Genomic DNA, 20,976 nt, shown 5'->3' with positions numbered 1-20,976 from the left:
ATGATCTCAACGTCAGGCCTACATCCAAAAGCTTTTAAACCAAACAGCTTAATATAAAGTAGTCAATTCAGAAAATGAAGACTATGCTACCCACACTATTTCCTAGCCTATTCTATTTACTGCAATCTTTGGAAATTCATTTTATGAAAAAAAAAAGTTAAGATATTTACTAGTGTTATACAAACAAAATGCAACCACTGGTTCAAAAAATAGGGTTTGTTTTTCCCCAATAAAAGTGCATACTTTAATAGGACTATTTGAATAAAAATCCCATACAGATGGAAAGTGTACTTAACATTAAGAAAGCAGGGAAGCAACATGTCCCACAACATAGAACACTCAGTTGGCTCAATCAAGATGAATTACCCTTTCAACCAAATATCTTTTTAAATATTTATTTATTACAAATGTCACAGTCAGTTCAGTAAATGCCAACAGTCATACAGCTTTAACCTTTAGTCATGAGAAGTACACTTGACTGTTTCCAAAGGGATATGTGAGGCCGTCTTCATTTCAGAGGAGCAGAAGTGACTACTGTTGTTTGCTCTTTAATGTTTCAAGTAATCATTCCATTGTCTCACGAAGGCCAGTTTCTCTGATTGCTGAAGTTCTGAATATTTGCCTTTTCAGTCCTTTGAGGCAGATAAGCCAAGTGAATGTGCATCTCTGAGGGAGTCATGGCCTGTTCCATGTCCTGCTTATTTGCAAATGCCCCTAAAATGGCTTTTCTCAGCTCTCCATCAACATGGCAACTAGCTCTGACTTGGAAATGCCAATTCGGTCTTGGTCACAACTGTCTGCTCCACAGCATCTGTGTTTGAACAATAACATCTTCAGTATGGCTCTGTCCTCCTAAATCCCAGACTTGGAATTCTATGTTTTCTTAGTTGGTTTTGTTTTTGTTTTAAGACGGAGTTTCGCTCTTGTTGCCCAGGCTGGAGTGCAGTGGTGCGATCCCTCAGCTCACTGCAACCTCTGCCTCCTGGGTTCAAGCAATTCTCCTGCCGCAGCCTCCCGAGTAGCTGGCAGTGCAGGCATCGGCCACCACGCCTGGCTAGTTTTTGTGTTTTTAGTAGAGACGAGGTTTCACCATGCTGGCCAGGCTGGTCTGGAACTCCTGACCTCAGGTGATCTGCCTGCCTTGGCCTCCCAAAGTGCTGGGATTACAGGTGTGAGCCACTGTGCCCAGCCGTGCATGGTTTTTATAAGTTACCATCTCAACATTAAATCTGATGATAGAAATGTTAGTAATGACTTTTCCAACCTGTAATCTGCATAAAATTGTAGTTTTTTCCTGTGTAATCCCCAAATTAAAATCCTCACTTCCCAGGTTCCAGACAGACTGGAAAAAAAGTACTTGAGAAAAATCTACCGTGATTAAGCCCTGTTCACCCTCACCAATCCTCAGGAACAGGTCCTAGCCTCAGCAGCAACTCCAACTCGCGGCACCTCTGCTCACTTTGGCCTCTGGCTCTGCCTCTGAGCCTGGACTTCCACACTGGATCTGTCAGTTTGTTGATATGTTCAAGGAAAATACTTGTGGTTTCATTGCTTTTCTCTACTGTTATTCTATTCTTGATTTTATTTCTCTCTGCTCGAACCTTGATTATTTCCTTCCTTCCGCTAGCTTGTGGTTTAATTTGCTCTTCTTTTTCCAGTTCCTCAAGGTATAAAGTTAGGCTATTAATTTAATATCTTTCTCTTTTTTTAATGTAGGCATTTACAGCCATAAATTTCCCTCTGAGCACTGCCTTTGCTGCATCCGTAAGTTTTCATCATTCCTAATATTTTTGTGAAAGTATTTTCATCACTATTCCATGAGTCACCTTTCCTACCATGTTGGAAAGAACACTAGCTTAGGGGGTCAGAAAGTAGACACTTTGTCTGCCACAGCGGAAGTAATAAAAGCACCAAGAGCTGAAGCTGTCCACATACAGAAGACTGCATTAAATACACGATAGCTCTCTGCGGAGAAAAGAACTCCCTGGAAGAGAAAAGAGGCATCTGTGCTCCTGTGGTGGTCACAGAATATTCTCAAGACAATAATGCGAACAGTGCCAGGTGTTCTCACTGACACTCATTTTTCAGGCATCCTATTGAGTAACTACACTAGGAAACAATGAAGCGCTTATATACTCTGCAGGCCGAATAGATCATCATGGCATGGCTTCTTCAAGTGTGTTTGTCTGTTTATTTCTGGTTTAAAAGAAGGCATCTGCAAGTATCCAATGTGTCTGACTTACATGTTTAAGGACAGTGTGATTAGGGTTCAATGGTGCAAACCATAACAGCACTCGTATAAGTGGCCATGGAAAACGTCGGCAGAGCTAAACCAAGTTATTATCTCACTCACCAGAAGAGATTACTCTACATTAAACAAAAATTATTCCCACTGAGGGTGTATATGTCTAAGATGATCTACTTGGCCAGAACATCAGGGCCCAAGATTACGTTTTTATATGAAGGAAGGAAACTTGTATGCATGTAACTTAAAGGATTAAAAAAACCCTTAAACTCAGTAGAATGTCATCATGTACACAAACTGTCTTTGGCATTAAGGCTGCAATTCTGGCAACTAGCTGGATGAAAAAAGAATCAACAACCAGGGAGGGTAAAATATAAAAACTCAAAGGGGTATCTGCCTAGGTTCAAGCACAATACTGGTAAGGCACTGCCTTCGTTCATGTCTACTATGTCAAATGTTCTGAGGAAGGTACGTTTAGGGGCTCTGCATCCCTCTTCTTATATAAACTCTAACAGGGAAACTATAGTTAAAAGTTATGAAGAATTGAGAAGGAAATTTAAAAAGAACTAATTGGCTGAATACCTACTGTCTGCCATTCTCTGAGGCAGTTGCTTTACCTAGTTTACCTAACTTCTCTCTCTGCATCCCATGAGGTATTTATTATTTCCATTTTTAGAATGAGGAAACTAAGGCTCAGAGAGGTAAGCAACGGATGCAGCCCCATCATGGACACAGCAGCACAGCAGGTACCTGCTCCTGACTGCTTCAAAAGCTGCCGACTGCTCACTGCACTAGTTCAAACAGGAGCCACAGACATGGCTCAAAATCCCTCAGGTAATGACTTACGCGTTTTTAACTCCTTAAAACTATAATAGAAAAGAATGCTGTTACATATTACATTTTAACACATTGAAGAAGATCAACAAATAAGCTGTGCTGGTAAGTCATTCTGGATTTTTCTTTTAGTTTCAGTTTTTTGCAGACTTGGAAATAAAGCTTCTCCTCCATCTTTATGCACATATTTAATTTCCTTCATCATTTTTTCAGAATCCGGATCAGCACTTTTTTGTTTACAAAATTATGCAAACCAGTACACTACACTACAGACCAGAAGCCTGAGCAAAGTCTGTAAAAATCATTAAAAACTTGCATGACATGACTTTCACCGAGTCAGAGAAGCAGATAACACTTCAAATAATTATAAGAAATGTGAACAACTCCAAGATACTATTGGTGATTCACCTATAAAACAATATTCCCAATTAATCTTTCAAGTTTCTCGAACAGATTAAATGAAAACATCCTGTCATTGCAAAGAACGTTTAAACACTGGTAACATTTGTACCTTCTCATGATTTAGAATTTTCTTACTGTTCCAGTCCCAAAACTAATCAGAGAAACAAACAGATGTTTAAACCAATTTAGGATTGTAGGAGTCATCCACAATTCTCCAATCTTAATATTCTTCAGAATAGCTCATTTTTCTAACTGAATTTATTAGGAAATGTTATAATTTGAATCAATAAACATATTAATTCTGCTTTATTTATTGGACTTTTGCATAAGATTTGGAAAAAGGCTTCCACTGGGGTAAAAGTCTAAAAACCAGTGTATTACTGCGTGATATCTACCCAGTTATGACCATGCAAGTAATCAGATATTAGTAATTCAGGTGACAAAGCAATACTTTCAGCTAGGGTAATGAGAGAAGACTTTAGTAAAGTGATGAGAGGCAAAATAACTCATAACTGACTCCACGTGAAAATAGTGACTATCATTAAAAAGCAAAGCCCGTTTTTTGGTATCAAGAGTTTATACTTGATATTTTAAAATGTTCCGACAAAAGTACATGAGATCAAATTTTCACAGCTGTTTTAGGCACCACTAGTAATATCATAAGTTGCTACCAAGTGATGAATTGTCTATGCAATTGTCGCCTTTAAGAGATCTAAAAGTGTATTACATTAATCATACATAGAATGCAAATGTTGGGTAATAAATCTGAATGACAGGCACAGAGAAAGGAGGCTCTGAACTCAAAGTAGATCTATGAATATGTTTCCGATTAAGGCAAAATCTTTATTATACAAGTTCTCTTAAAAGACTTAATGTTTAAAAAGTATAGAGCCGAAGTTTTACAATGCTTAGGATTTAATATTTTTATATCTAAAGGCAAATTTGTAAGCAGATCAATTTCTTTACGCTCCTCTTTTTTCATAGCCACTATTTTCCCAAAAGTTAATTTAAACGAATTTGAGGAGACAGAAGTAGCACAACACTTCCAAACTACGTCATATGAATAGAAAACCATTCATTTGCCTGTGGTAGAGATTCTCAGTGCTGAAAAATGTCCTGAAGCCATTTTTTTTAAAACAACAACAAAAAAGGAAATTCAATCTTTCATTAAACTCTCACTTGTTTTTCTACGGAAGGGGAAAGCAAAATGTATTACATCCTATTTTTGGCCGAATGTGCTAATAATGTTTGTAGTGAAATGCTCCCATCTTGTGGACTTTTTGAATATTGCTAACAGGAGCCACTACTGCAGCATGGTTTTACACCAGCAGCTCCACATTATCTTAGCATTTGAATTAGCTAGCATTTTTGTTACAAATCACTTTTGTTTATTCTTATATTTTAAAAAGTGTTTAAATATTTTGATTTGAAATTCTGAAATCACAAACCTTTATTGAAAAAATCAACTTCTGGAAATAGTTGGCTACTTGATCTGCCAAGGCATATGTAACTTTTTTGGTAAACTGAATTCTTTAATAAACAGACTTGTTTGAAAAATATAACTATACATAATGCTCTTACTATATTATAAAATAAACTGTAAACCTGCAAAAGTAATAATTTTTTTTACATATTAAACATATATTTCTTCCATATTAAAACACTTATTTCAAGAAATTGTCTTTGGTGTTAGTTTCCAACAATTTCAAACATTGTAGAACTTGCGTTCTATACTTTTTCAATGTTAAATCTTTTAAGATAACTTGTATAATAAGAGTTTTGGATAATGAACATCTGGGTTAATATACCTGAGTTTTTCATGATGACATTAGAAACACATGACTTTCGAACACTTAACACTTTTTCTTCATTCTACATTTGCATTAAACACTAAAAATGGCATTATGAGAGTAAAGGCTGAGAAAATACATTCAAAATCAAAAGTAAAAGAAAACCTATTGGCCGGGCGTGGTGGCTCACACCTGTAATCCCAGCACTTTGGGAGGCCGAGGCGGGTAGATCACGAGATCAAAAGATTGAGACCATCCTGGCTAACACGGTGAAACCCTGTCTCTACTAAAAATACAAAAAGAATTAGCCAGGAGTGGTGGCAGGTGCCTATAGTCCCAGCTACTCAGGAGGCTAAGGCAGGAGAATGGCATGAACCCAAGAGGCGGAGCTTGCAGTGAGCCGAGATTGCGCCACTGCACTCCAGCCTGGGCAACAGAGTGAGACTCCATCTCAAGAAAAAAAAAGAAAACCTACTGAAAAAGTTACCTAAAAAAATTATAGTCATATCGTAGACATAAAAATGGTATAAAGGCTTAAAAAAACAGATGTACCAGATGTTTAAGTGCTAAATATCAGAAGTGATTTTTCAAAGCTTTCCACCCAAAACCTAGCACAGTTACTAGACACAATTAGAACTAAATAAAGCATTTATCTGAGATTGTATATGTTGATAAGTTGTTCACATTTTTTAATAGAAAAGATAAATTCAACACTGCAGAAAAATTTCTACCTGCTATAACATTCCCACTGATACGTAACAAGTTATTCTAAATACTCATAGATACATCAATGAAAAGTTAAAATCTATCTGGAAATTAAAATACTTACTTCTATATTTCTCCTATCTCAGACCCACTGCCTAGCTGGCAGCTACAGAGGACAGGCTCCTGGCCCCCAGAAATAGACTTGGGGAAGCGACAGTTACAGCTGTGAGGTCTTAGGTAACTCCTGCTCTCTGCCTCTTAGGGTTAGAAGCACAGGTTGAGAATTTCTTATCTGAAATGCTTGGGACCAGAAGTGTTTCAGATGTGGGAGTGTCGGCAGTACCAGCTGAACATTCCTAATCCAAAAGTCCAAAATCCCAAATGCTCCAGTGAGCATTTCCTTTGAACATCACGTTGGCACTCAGTTTCAGATTTGGGGGCATTTCAGATTTCAGATTTTCAGATTAGGGATATGCAACCTGCATTAAATGTGATAATCTAGGTAAAGCACTTAATCCAATGCATGGGACAGAATGAGGGCTCACATAATATATTAGCTACTACTTCTATCAGACTGTGCCCCACATATAATAAATTCTATAAATATTTGTTTAATAAATGAACACAATTAAAATGTTTAGCACAACAGAACTGGAGTCATCCTTTAAAAACAATTCTGACAAGTCTCTAAGAAGAAACTGAGTCCGTAAGAAGAATCTGAAGTGAGAGGAACCTGTCTGGAAGTAGCCAATCCAAAGCAACTCCACCAGAGTGTAAATTAGTACAAGCTCTATGGAAAACAGTATGGAGATTCCTCAAAGAGCTAAATGTAGATCCACCATTTGATCCAGCAAGCCCACTACTGGGTATCTACCCAAAGGGAAAAAAGTCATTATATGAAAAAGACACTTGCACATACATGTTTATAGCAGCACAATTCACAATTGCAAAGATGTGGAACCAACCTAAATGCCCACTGACTAAGGAGTGGATGAAGAAAATGTGGTTTATATACACCAAGGAATACTATTCAGCCATTAAAAGGAACAAAATAACATATTCTGCAGCAACTCGGATGAAGCTTGAGACCATTATTCTAAGTGAAGTAACACAAGAGTGGAAAACCAACAACCATATGTTCTTACTTATAAGTGGGAGCCAAGTTATGAGTAAGCAAAGGCACACAGAGTAAAATAATAGACTTTAGAGACTCAGAAGGGACAGGATGGGAGGAAGGCTAGGGACAAAAAACTACACACTAGGTACAATCCACACTGCTTGGGTAATGGGTGCACTAAAATCTCAGAATTCACCACTATATAATCCATCCATGCAACAAAAACCACTTGTACTCCAAAAGCTATTGAAATAAACATTTTAAAAAACACAAAACAACCCCACCAGACCATGGCATTCATAAATGGATTATGAATGTAAGAAACCTTAGAAACGCAGCTGAACTCAGAGTTACGGGGAATGCCTTCAAAAACATTGCTGTGATTTTAGCATCACCTGACATAAGGCAGAAACCAAGTGTTAGGTGAAATATACAGTCATCCTTCAGTCAATGTGTACTGAGACGTTCCTATGTGTCCGGCCCAGGGATATACTGGTATATAACAAAATAAACATTTTGCCTATATTTAAGCCTAAAGAATGAAGTATCTGGATGGACAGTATTCTTTTCAAGATAAAGTGAGGCTTCTCATCTACCACCTCCCCAATCCATGCCTTCCTCAATCCAAAAGTTATCATCAGATTTCTTTGTTCTTTCAGAAATACCCACTACTGCCTAAATACCGATCACTTGTCTAGAAGCAAAACAAATCAGCAATGTTTAAGAAAGTTACAGTTCATGAAGTGTATTCATTCAGGAGACAAATATTAAAGAAATAGCAATGCAAATACTTATAAGAAGGTAACTATGGCCAGTGCTATTAAAGAACATACTAGTACATAAAGGACTAACCTAATAAAGCCTCAAACTATGGGGGCTTGGTAACAAAAGGCTTCCTAAGGTAGTAACATTTAAGATGAGACCAGAAGAAGGAGGTGGGAGGGGCCAGAGAGAGAAGCACATGAAAAGTAAACAGTAAGAGGGAGAAGGAGCCAGAACCAGGCTGAGGACACTGGGAACTCCAGCAGAAACCTGGTGCCTGCATACAGACTTTGACCAATTATGTCTTTTTGTCTTTAGAGCCCAATTTGAGATGCACAGACCATCACTTGCACTTCATACTATCTATAAGCCAAAATCAATATTACTCTAAAAGCAACTCATTAGTTGCTCTCCTGCCCATGATATCTGTCCTACACCTAGCAGTCTTCAATGCCACAAAAATCACCTTTCATTCACTCTCAGCCAGGGGTTTGTATATCAGAGAGCCAGCCCATGTAGTTGGCAAGAAAAGGGAAGGAAGGCAATTTTTTAAATGATACAAAAAGTTGGCTATAAATCCATCACTAAAAAATAAAGAATAAAACGATCCTAAGAAACAAGAAAGTATTGAGACGGGGAGACACAAAGGGAAATTAGTCTTATAAATTCTTGCAGATGTTTAGAATAATGTTTTCTTTCAATACCCTGCAACAGGACTGTAGGTGAGGCTATTTACTTCCTAGCTCACATAGAAAATGCCACAATGTGCTACTTCTATAACCCATCTTTTATTACTTTGAAAAGACAAGGTTTCACTATGTCACCCACGCTGGAGTGTGGTGGCTATTCATAGGCACAGTCATGGCACGCCGCAGCCTCCAACTCCCAGGCTCAAGTGATGCTCCTACCTCAGCCTGCCGAGTAGCTGGGATTACAGGCATACTCCGCCATGCCCGACTCTATTCATCATTTCATCTTTACTGTGGGATAGCCAATTACTTTCTGAACTTTTCATTTACCTTAATTTTTCTACCCAGGTTCATTCCTATTCCCTTCCCACTGTGACAGTCTCAAAATAAGCTCCCTTAAATCAACAGGATTCCCTAACTCAGGCCAAGCTGCACTGACACAGCAAATAGGCCCTGAAGCATCAGGGTAATGGCTACAAATTTTTCAAGACCCTGCAATGAATCCCCATCTTACTCAGGGTAAAAGCCAAGGTCCTTACCACAGTCCTCCAAAAGGGGTCCATGAACCCCACTGGTGACCCGACCTGACCTCCTACGTACTCGCTTCACTGCACCCCATCTCACCACATCGGCTCCCTTGCTGCTGTTCCTCCAACACTGATTCCAGGTGCTCTCTGGCCAAGAACTGTTCCCTCTGCCTGGAAATGCTTTGTCAGATACCTGCCTGGAAAACGCTCTTGCCTCCTTCAACCCTTCCTCAACTCTTCCCTTCTCCATGAGGACAATCCTGATCCCCTTACTTCACGCAGAACCTGCACAACTCTTCATCTCCTTAACTCTCTTCTACCTTTTATCCTTTCCACCACACTCGCTGCCTTTGAACATGCTAATTATGTATTATATATGTTGTTTATTACCCATCACTCTCTGACAGACTGCAAGCTCCTCGGCGCAGGGATCTTTGCTGGTTTTGTTCACGGATACACCCAAGCTCTTAGAACTGTGCCTGGTCCATAATAGGTGTCCAATAAGTGTCTTCTGAATAAATGAGTGAATTTTAAGCTTTCTCCCCTTAATTTCTCTCACATCTTTGGATGCTGCTAGAAGTCTAGTAACAACAACAAAATAAATAAGTAGCAAAATACACAAATAGGTAAACCAAGAAAAAGCCAAACACGTCTACTTTAATGCATTTCACTGTTTTCTCCAAACAATGAAAGTAGGCATGATTTACAGACACGTCAAAATAAGCTTAAAAAGTATGCCCTTCACCTTTATCTTTAGAAATCTGAATTGTCCAATTTTCACAAAGACTTGGAGAAAAATAATGCCAATCCAGAAATGCACACTGAATGGTCAACATTACATCTGATTATGGGCATCTTTATACAAGGTCTGCAGGCTCACTCTTCACACTGAACTTGGCAGATATACAAATGTCATTTATTTCTGTCCAGATAAAATATGATTTCTATTATAGATGACACAATCTTTATTTCAGTAAAAACCTGTTTAAGTTTCCTCTCCTATATGGGGAATTATCTTGTAATTTTGCAAATAACTAGATCAGGCTTTCTCTTTAAAAAGATAAAGATATGGATAAAATATTGAACCTCTGCAGTCAAAGCAAGTGTGTTTTGAGAATAAAGATGGAAACAGTCATTATATAAAAGATAGTAATTTAATAAATTTTGAATGATGACAACACCACTACCTACAGATAAGTAATATATCAAAAACAAAGAATTTCATTTAGATTCTAAGCTATATATTAAAAACACCAAAATAGCATGCATTAAACAGTTTTTGGAATAAATATTGCTAGTATCTTAAAAACTAAAGAGAAAAATTATCAGTACAAAGGATGGACTTTGTACTACAAACGAGATGAAGCGACAACTTCCTCTAAACTAATGTTACATTTTTCATGCTATCCACATTCATAACTTAAGTCCACAGGCAACACAAACAAGCCTGCGCATCATCCAGGCCAAATGATGGTGGGGAAGAGAGGGAAGGAGAGCTGATCATCACCCAGAAAATGATGGAGAGAGCAAGCAGGTTAGTGAGAGCTGCAAGAGGTATGAGATGACTAGATGTGATAAAATGAAGCTTATGAAAGTTTTGGGTGAGTATCAGGAGGGGTTATCATGAAATATGACATTTTATTATGAGAATGCCCTAAATAATGTATAGAAACACCATAACTTGAATAATTTAAAAATAACAGGTCTATTAAAGTCATAAATTAGATGTCCATAGTGTCTGTATAGCAAACTGCTATTTCAATGAAATGGAAAACGGCTACCATTCTGAAGTACCCTTAGAACTTATTCAACTGTTCTTTAAACATCAAAATAAAGTATCAAAATAAAGAATGTTGTTATCCTTATTGCAAAATTATTCTGACCATATCATCCTGGGTAAAAGATTGACTGAGCAGTGTCAAAACAGAAATTTAAAACACTATCTTCATGAAAACTACTTAAATTCATTTTTTTAAAAACCACTATCATTCTGCTTTCAATGCCAGAAATAAAGTTTTAGACTAAAATATTTCAATGGTTGCCTAAAATGCTGCAATAAAAACTAGACACAAAATTTTTAGTTTTTATTTTACTCCCTTTCTTACTAAATGTATGTTATAAAAAAAAAAAAAAAAAAAAAAAAACTCTCAAATGATCCAGACAAAAGCTTTCAGCTCAACACATAATTGCAAGAAAATTACAATAATTGTACCAATTAAAACCATCTTGAATGAACAGTGTGTCATCTTAATGTTACTGTGGTTTACAGAGGGGTCTATTTAATTCGCTGAAATTGCTTTCCAGTGTTAGTATCAAATGTCATTTGTTAAAAGTTGAACAATTTAAAAAATAATTTAACAACACAATTTCACCAAACACCAGGAACCAACATTTTCTTTTTCACCTGAATAAAGCCAGCAGATGTGTCATCAAATTGCTATAAAAATAAATGAGGCTTTTTATGGATTAAAAAAATAGATTTCACTACTAGCATTAAAAATACTATTTTCTGATTGTTTTTACCAAATCAGATTTCTTTAATACAATAAATGAATATCAATTACATACTGCTGCTTTTTGTCGACTGTAAATAAAATTTTCTCTTTCAAATGACAAGCAATAGCATCAAAGAACTCAGCTACAGTTAACTAGAAACATAATCATCTAGATTATTCTCACATACTTTAATATCTGGCTTTTCAAGATATTGATCAAAGTGTCTTCCTATAGGTTTTCATTCCAAATCCTTATTATATGTAATGATTTTAAGTCAATTCCTACAAATTATCAAAGACTGCTTACTATACTTTTTATCTTCCTTAGACTAGCTACAAAATATTCTTTGTAAGTAGTTGCAGGCATTTAAGACTTAAATATACTTATTTCACCAAAAAGAGAAGAAGAGCATCTCAAAATCACCCCAAATCCAGCGGAGTCACAGATGACAAGCCTGCCAAATGCCGAAGTTTAAAGTAATGAGTTGGTTTAATGGCAAAGCAAAGTTCACATCCCTCATTCTATCCCCGTCTAACACCTCCACACTTTCCAAAGCTTCAAGGATACCTAAGGTACCTAGCAGAGTACCTGACGTGAAGGAAGGAGGTCAGGAACACGAAGGGATCCAACCTCCTTAAATAAGAACCCATGTGAGACAACTAGTTCTCCTGTGCCCAAGTTTACAAATTTCTTGAAATCTAGAAATACATTCCTGGAGTAATATACTCCTCCTAAACAATACCAATTCAGACAGGGCCTAAGAATCTGAAGCAGCTGCGAATTCCTTCCACCAGTGTTTCTTAAGCCATCACTCCACAGTTCCTAAATGAAGGCTTCTTCTTTTTTATGACATATTTTAATTTCACACAAATGATAACAACAACAATCTCAAGGACAGATGAGAGTGTCAAGGGATTACCTGTTTATATTAAATAGGGCTTTATGTATCAATATAACGTGCAAAAAATAAACCTAATTATGTTGGTATGAATTATTAGGAAGCACTTACATCTTTTTAAAAGTTAAGTTTTAACCGCTTAGTAATTACTGTTACTAGCAGGCATTCATAATTATATAGCACCTGTACTAGAATACAAACATTTATTCACAAAATAAAACCTTGTATGTACAATAAAATACTGTGCTACAGAACCAAGAGAAAAACGAAGCATGCATCTCACAGTAAGATGATTTGTAAAACCTCAAAGACCAGATGCAATGCCGTACCACTTCTCAATAGGCAGACGGTAATTATATATCACTGCATCTACTGGAATACCTGCTTGGTACAGCACACAGGTTTAAACCACTCAACTCATTTCACATAAATTAAACAGCAAAACCCAGAAGAGCTCAAGTCTGTGGACTAATACAACAACCTCTATAATTCTAAAACCAGTTATTTACTTAGAAAACATTAAATGTGTACATAAAAAATAGGAACTAGAAAAATAAGAAAACCACGTACTGACAATACTCTAAGGAAATAAAAGTTATCTGAAACCTTAGAAGTTTTAATATATAAACTATACACTAAGGCTGGGCACAGTGGTTCACGCCTGTAATCCCAGCACTTTGGGAGGCCAAGACAGGAGAACTGCTTGAGCTCAGGAGTTTAAGATCAGCCTGGGCAACACTGCAAGTCCCTGCCTCTACAAAAAATAAAAAGAAAGAGCCAGGTGTCTTGGTGCACACCTACAGTCCCAGCTACTTGGGAGGCTGAGATGGGAGGATGACTTGAGTCCAGGAGTTTGAGGCTACAGTGAGCTATGATTGTGCCATTGTGCTCCAACCTGACAGAGAGAGATCCTGTTTCTAAAAAATTTAAAAATTTTTAAATAAACTTTATATATCTGAAAAAGGAAAAGCACGTACAAATAAAGTCATAGATTTTTACATGATGGGATATATACCTGTGCTAATACAACTCCAAAATTATAATGGAATTAATAAGAATGATTAAATCCAGAAGTATACATTTTATACATATTATTTTGTATTGTCTGCTTTATATGCGTTTTTTTTTTTTTTTTAACTCAATCTAAAATACAGTAAAATATAAAGAGGTAAAAAAAGGTACCTTTCGTAGATGGTTTTTAATGTCATTTGATCTGGAATACCTTCAGTCTCTTCCAAATATAATATGAGCCATGAAGTCCGGTATGGCCACTGCTCGGTGAGGTTGATCCAGCTAGCAAGCCTGTCCCAGTTGAAACTAATCTGATTGGCTCTCAGTAATCGCCCTTTTAAAAAAATACAAAAACATTTTAAAATTAACAGATGTGTAATAGTATGTTAAGTAAAACAGGTAGTATATTCCCAAATATTTTAAATTTCTAAAATTTCCCATTTAATTTATACTACAAATTCAAACCTAGTACTGCCATGGCTTCATTTTAGAAGAGCTGCACTAAGTAAAGCTTTTAGGGCTTAAACACAATTTCAATTCTAAAGCAATTTCTGGTTGTTGGATTTGCCACTGGTGAGATACACTTCTTCGACCACATACGTGCAGACAAACATCTTTCAGAACTGTGTCACACAGTTCAACACCAACCACAATCATTGAGCAGAACATCCATTTACCCACAATGGACCCCAGTCCTCTAAAGTGCCATCTGCTGAGATCCTACTGATGGACTATAAACAGATCCAAATACGCCAGTCCATTCTCGTTGTATTATGGATGAATGGGCAATCCCACATGCTTTCGTTTTCACATACTAAGGGTCATCTATGTAAGTAACCTACCAACTGAGTGTAATGTTTCCAATATTTATTATTTATGTATTTTAAAACAACCTTGTCTATCCTGGGATTTTCTGAGGACTCCAATTCGCTGTTCTACCACTAGGCGTCTGTACAGGTAGACAGTCGCAAATCTCAAACTTCTAGAACGGAGGCCTTGCTTCATTGCATCATGTTTCACTGTGACTTGGTAGGAATTCTGAGCTGCTGATACTGTTGTTAAATTTTCAAACACTGTCAATTTTACTTCATCATTATCAATTTTGTTTGTATGCAGACTAACATACCTACTTGTTTTAGTTCCAATATGAGTTATTCCTTTCCCTACTACCAATACATATATAGATAGATACAGATATATAGATATATAAGCCCCAATTCAATTCTTCCTATATCACCAGACCCTCACTCCCTCAGCAAATCTGCTCATACACAGAATTTTTATTTTCATGGCTGGATTCCTTTTCCCTGGCAGGTAAGATGTGAGCATTTGATGGAGATATGGCTATGTTGGAGATACACACACAGTGCTGTGTGAAAAGAGAAAATGAGCACCAAATCCAGAAGCGGCAGTTAAGGGAAGGTTTCCTTAAGAATATAACCACTAAAAAGAAAAAGACACACACACAAAAAAGAATATAACTAACCACTAGAACTAAGCTATGAAGGATGAACCCAAGTTAGTCTGGTGGGAAGGCACGGGCTGGCAGGGAAGGCAAGCAGAGTGAGGACTTTCAAACAAAAGGAAGAGCAAATGCACCACGCATGCATGCAAAGTCATGAAGGAACTGGTAGACAGAGAGAACTGGAAAACTATTTTAAAAGTATGAGTGAATAGGCCAGGCACGGAGGCTCACACCTATAATCCCAGCACTTTCGGAGGCAGAGGTGGGAGGATCATTTGAGGTCAGGAGTTCAAGAACAGCCTGGCCAATATGGTGAAATTCTGCCTCTACTGAAAATACAAAAATTAGCCAAGCATGGTGGCAGGTGCCTGTAGTCCCAGCTACTCGAGAGGCTGAGGCAGAAGAATCACTTGAACCTGGGAGGTGGAGGTTACAGTGAGCCAAGATCACACCACCACACTCCAGCCTGGTGGACAGAGCGAGACTATCTCAAAAAAAAAAAAAAAAAAAAAAATGAGTGAATAAAAATAAATATTCTATTCTAAGAATATATCTAGCCTATAATGAGTGACTAAAATTAAATATTCTATCCTAAGAATATATCTAGCCTATAATTAGCTAAAAAATAAAGCAATATCAAAAGAAAATTCTGAACAATGAATATGTCTAAGATAATTTTTTAATCTTATCTTCCAAAACAATCCAACAAAACAAGTTTGAAATAAAGTATATTTGATAAAGCACAATTTTTAATTAGGAAACCACTCAACTAAATACTTACCAATATTTATCCGCTAAAACCTCGAATTCTTTCCTGGTATTAGTCTCTCTGTTGCATGACTTTCCTAATAGCAACAACTATTTGCATGGTGTTCAGCGGGTAACATACACTTTTGCATACATGAGAATTGGGGATTCAAGAGGCTAAGTGACATGCCCAGGACTCAAACCCAAGTCTTTTGCCTTCAAATTCTATCCTTTGCAATAACATATACTTCCCTACACACTTCCAACTAACGTTACCCAAAGAAATGGAAAACATCACCAAAAAAGAAATCAAAATTTCATTAAAATACACAGATTTAAATCTATGTGTTATTTTTCAACATAGCACTTTTAAGCAACGAAACTAATGGCATTAGGGGCTTTTATAAAACGAAAATTTTACTTAGAAATTTTTCATGGGCAGAGCTACATTTGATGAGACATAAAAGACAAATATCCCTCATTTAACAATTAGAAAGTCTACTGTATAGTCAATTTAAGCAACGAAACTAATGGCATTAGGGGCTTTTATAAAACGAAAATTTTACTTAGAAATTTTTCATGGGCAGAGCTACATTTGATGAGACATAAAAGACAAATATCCCTCATTTAACAATTAGAAAGTCTACTGTATAGTCAAAGACTAATATTAGAAAAATTCTCGGCCGGGCGCGGTGGCTCAAGCCTGTAATCCCAGCACTTTGGGAGGCCGAGACGGGCGGATCACGAGGTCAGGAGATCGAGACCATCCTGGCTAACATGGTGAAACCCCGTCTCTACTAAAAAATACAAAAAACTAGCCGGGCGACATGGCGGGCGCCTGTAGTCCCAGCTGCTTGGGAGGCTGAGGCAGGAGAATGGCGTAAACCCAGGAGGCGGAGCTTGCAGTGAGCTGAGACCCGCCACTGCACTCCAGCCTGGGCGGCAGAGCGAGACTCCGTCTCAAAAAAAAAAAAAAAAAAAAAAAAAGAAAAATTCTTACATTTGAAATGTGGCTTTAGGAAGACATTTTCTTTCTATTCTGAAATGTGTAAACATCATTATTTTTAAAAAATGTGTATCTCAGTATCAACTATTAAATGACGTTAACTTGGTCCTCTTCAGCGTGTCTGAAAATGTCTAAATGTAACCCAAAATCTTTTCTATGGATTTGGGGCCCGTAAGGCTCAAAGTGAACTACCCAGGGGGGCTGGTTGTTTTTGTTTTTTTTGTTTTTTTTAAGATGGAGTCTCACTCTGTCACTCAGGCTGGAGTGCAGTGGCGCAATCTCGGCTCACTGCAAACTCTGCCTTCTGGGTTCAAGCAATTCTCCTTCCTCAGCCTCCTGAGTAGCTGGGATTACAGGTGTGTACCACCACGCCTGCTAATTTTTGTATTTTTAGTAGAGATGAGGTTTCATCATGTTGGCCAGGCTGGTCTTGAACTCCTGACCTCACGTGATCCACCTGCCTCAGCCTCCCAAAGCGCTGGGATTAGAGGCGTGAGCCAGCACAACCCGCCAGTGGCTAGTTCTTTGACATCACTTCCCACCATTCTCTTTTGATCCCCAAAGTGCAACCACACTGGCCTCCAGCTGTTCCTGGATTTCCACCCCAGAGCCTTCACACTTGCTCTTCCTCCTGTTAAGATGCTTTTCTCAAGACAGATATACAACTCAGTTCCCACTTCATTCAGGTCTCTTAGTCATTCAACAGCAGCATCGCAGACATTGTCCTGGGTGCTGAGAAAACAGAAATAAGAAAGATAGATAGAAGGCCGGGCGCAGTGACTCACGCCTGTAATCCCAGCACTTTGGGAGGCCGAGGTGTGCGGATCAGGAGTTCGAGACCAGCCTGACCAACAAGGAGAAATCCTGTCTCTACTAAAAATATAAAAATTAGCCAGGCGTGCTGGCACGTGCCTGTAATCCCAGCTACTTGGGAGGCTGGCACAGAAGAATCGCTTGAACCCGGGAGGCGGAGGTTGCAGTGAGCTGAGATCACGCCACTGCCCTCCAGTCTGGGCGATAGGGCAAGACTCTGTCTCAAAAAAAAAGAAAAAAGAAAGGCAGACAGATAGAAAACCTTTGCCAGGTGGATTTGAAATTCTACTGAGGGGAGACAGACAAAAACCAAAGAAACAAACAAACAAAAAAGTAAATGATGTAGTGAATTAGAGGTGATTTTTTTATGTTGAGTAAAGCAGGGAAGGGTAACACAAGGCATACCAAAGAAGATGTCATTTTATACAAGATGGTGAGGGAAGATCTTGTAGGAAAGCTGACATTTAAGCAAAGACTTAAAAGGAAGTGAGAAACCCCATGATGCATATATCCAAAGAACAATCTGTACAGGCAGAAGAAATAGCAATCGCAGGAGCCTTTTGATGGGAGCATGTCTGACATTTTCAAGGAACACCAAAGAAGTCAGTAAGGGATGGAGGAGGAGAATGGTGGGAGATGAGGTCAGAAGGGGGAAGGAGATGCAGAAAGGCAGATCATAAAGGGCTTTGTAGGAAACTATAAGGACTTAGATTTTTATTTTCAGTGAAATGAGGACACATTACGGAGTTCTGAGGAGAGACATAACATGACTGGCTTCTATTTTAAAAGAATCACTGTGGCTGCCGTATGGAGAATAGGCTGTAGAGAGAAAAAGACAGGAGTAGAGACTAGTCAGACTATTTCCATAATTAATAAAGGTAGAACACGATAATGTATCTAATGAGGGTGGTATGCTAGAAACGGTGAAACAGTGCTTAATATTTTGGAAATAGACTGAAGACAGTGCTACAGAATTTACTAGTAGATTGGTGGTGGTATATGAAAGAAAGATCAAGCTTTTCTTACTTAAGGAATTGGAAGAGTTGGATTAATAGACAGGAAAGACATGGATGGATGAAGTTTGAGTCAGAGAATCAAAAGTTCAATTGTAGACACATTATGTGTCAGATATATGTTGACACCATTAGATGTCAAACAAGCAACTGAAGAGCTATAGGGCTGAAGATACATATTTGAGAGTCGCTGGCATATTGATGGCATTTAAGCCTTTCAGAGTAAATGCGATCACCAAGGTAGCAGGTCTAGATAGAAAAGGAGAACTCCAAGAAACGCACCCAAGAGCATTGCAATGCTAAATGGTAAAGGGAGATGAAGACTAACCACAGTGCAGAAGGAGGAAATCCAGTTGGTGTGGCATTCTGGAAGCCAAAGGAAGAAAAGTTTTTCAAAGAGGAAAAGTGATCAACACACTGTCAAACGCCACTAATGGGGTCAAATAAGATGAGCGCTGGCCTGACCACTGAATTTTATAACATAGAAGCCACTAGTGACCTTGAAAATGCAATTTTACTGAACTGAGAGCAAGAGATTATTGGACTAGGTTAGAGAAAACAGAGGGAGATGAATATGAGACACAGGGACAGACAAGTCTTTTGAGGAGCTTTGCTGAGAAACGGGGTAGTAGCTAGAGGCAGAGGTGCAGTCAAGAGCAGCTTTTCTTGGGAAGGGAGAAACAATCTGTGTGTTGATGGGAGTAATTTTCGAGTGAGAGGGAGGGCTATCTCCTGTTTACAGTCTTGTTTTCACGACACACGTCATTCTGTGACGTTATATCTTTTGGTCTTCTCTATTAGGGCAGAGACTTTATCTTGTTCACTGCTTATCTCCACAAAGGACAGAAATGTTACCTGGCATAAGGTAGACACTCACTACACATCTGTTAAATGAATATATATATGTTGATAACATACTAAAACATTCCCATTGTTGAACATAAATACAGTGAGGCTTGAGAACTCACTTAAAGGAATTTAAGTACCAAAAATATTGTAAGTATATTAGATACAACCTCATTTGGAATACAGTTCACAGCATGAACCCCAACAATATAAAACACAATTCTAGTATAACTATCATAATAGAGTTAACACTAGTAACTATTACAAAGTACCAATCAATACCTTGCAAAGAGACATACATTTTACAAACTAACTTACAAGTATTGATGTGGTTGCCCTGAAGCTATGAACAAGCAGGAATTCACAAGGCAGGGAGCAGACCTCCATGCAGGGACTTCAGGCACAGGCAATAATCCTCAATTTTATTGTCAATATTTTTTATTCAAAAATATCATTTGAAAATTAAAACAATAATAGCATATAACATCTGAGTTTCAACACTGTAAATTATAAGTTAATTTATACTCAGTAATGAGTTAGAATTAAATTATCTTTACAGCAAAAGAAAAATTAAACTTCAGATTAAGTGAAAGATTTTTTAAATCATAAAGTTTTAAAATAATGATATACAGCTGACAGTGATAATATCTCAGTTTTGACTTTTCATTGTCAAAACTAAAACTAAAACTGACTTCATTAAGTGCACTTAATACAAATAAACCCACTATTCAGCAATGTAAACATATACACACAATACATACCTTTGTTTCTGAAATTAAATGGTTTTGTGAATGTTAAAGTTTATTATCTATCATAGACAATAAGAGACAAAAGTCACCTGTCACAGAAACAATATTAAGTAATCTTCTCATGGTCTGGGGACTGATGTCACTGAACCAGTCCTCGGTAACCAGCAGTTTTGTAAGATCAAAGGACATCTGGCGAGTGATGGTCCTCTGCATCTGCCTTCTTCGGTAAGTGTCCTGAAACAGCACATCATCAGTGAGAAGGAACCCATGCGTCCAGTCTAGGAACTTAAGGCTTTTTGAGATGTTAATAATTGTTTATAACAACAAAAATTCCAAAGTTTTAGTCAAAGAGGAACATCATACACTAATAAATTATTATCCGTGAGGTAGAATCTTCACAAAGCAATTGTAAAGTCATATTCACAGCAACTGCATCAAATGCTACGGTTTAGCTTCAGATGCATTTTAAGTTACAGTGGTACAGTTAGAGGAAGCTCAATGCCTTTACGATTCTAAGCAAGCAGAATTGTGTACAGAGAATGATATTCAAACTCCATGGGGTCTGGCTATTTATAGGAACCCTTAAGTAATACAGCGAATAAGCCCTTGTCTGGTTTTAAGGATTCAGCATTTTGATTTTTAGGTTATTATTATTATTAGACAGGGTCTCTCTCTGCTACCAAGGCTGGAGTACAATAGGGCAATCACAGCTCACTGCCACCTGGATGTTCTGGGCTTGGGCAATCCTCCCACGTCAGCCTTCTGAGTAGTTGGGACTACAGGCATGCACAACCACACTCAGCTAATTTTTTATTCCTATTTTATGTAGAAGGTGTGACTACGTTGCCCAGGCTGGTATCG

General features: G+C 37.8%; 1 protein-coding gene across 15 annotated transcripts in view; it reads right to left on the bottom strand.

Moving 5' to 3' along the window:
• Positions 1–20,976, bottom strand: part of KIDINS220 (kinase D interacting substrate 220) — a 116,644-nt gene that overhangs the window by 31,750 nt on the left and 63,918 nt on the right. For 14 of the 15 annotated variants that reach the window (XM_033176617.1, XM_033176619.1, XM_033176624.1 and 11 more), the window contains 2 exons: positions 20,205–20,349; positions 13,648–13,810 (listed from right to left, as the gene is read on the bottom strand). In XM_033176617.1, the coding sequence (XP_033032508.1) occupies positions 13,648–13,810; positions 20,205–20,349 (308 nt within the window). Of the gene's footprint in view, positions 1–225; positions 812–13,647; positions 13,811–20,204; positions 20,350–20,976 lie in introns of those variants that run through there. The other variant, XM_033176629.1, reaches the window with a different exon arrangement.

This window comes from Trachypithecus francoisi, unplaced genomic scaffold (assembly GCF_009764315.1).
Source record: "Trachypithecus francoisi isolate TF-2019V2 unplaced genomic scaffold, Tfra_2.0 Lachesis_group17, whole genome shotgun sequence".
Taxonomy (NCBI): Eukaryota; Metazoa; Chordata; class Mammalia; order Primates; family Cercopithecidae; genus Trachypithecus; species Trachypithecus francoisi.
Note: the sequence above shows the minus strand (reverse complement) of the source record. Positions and strands in the feature narration are given on the sequence as shown.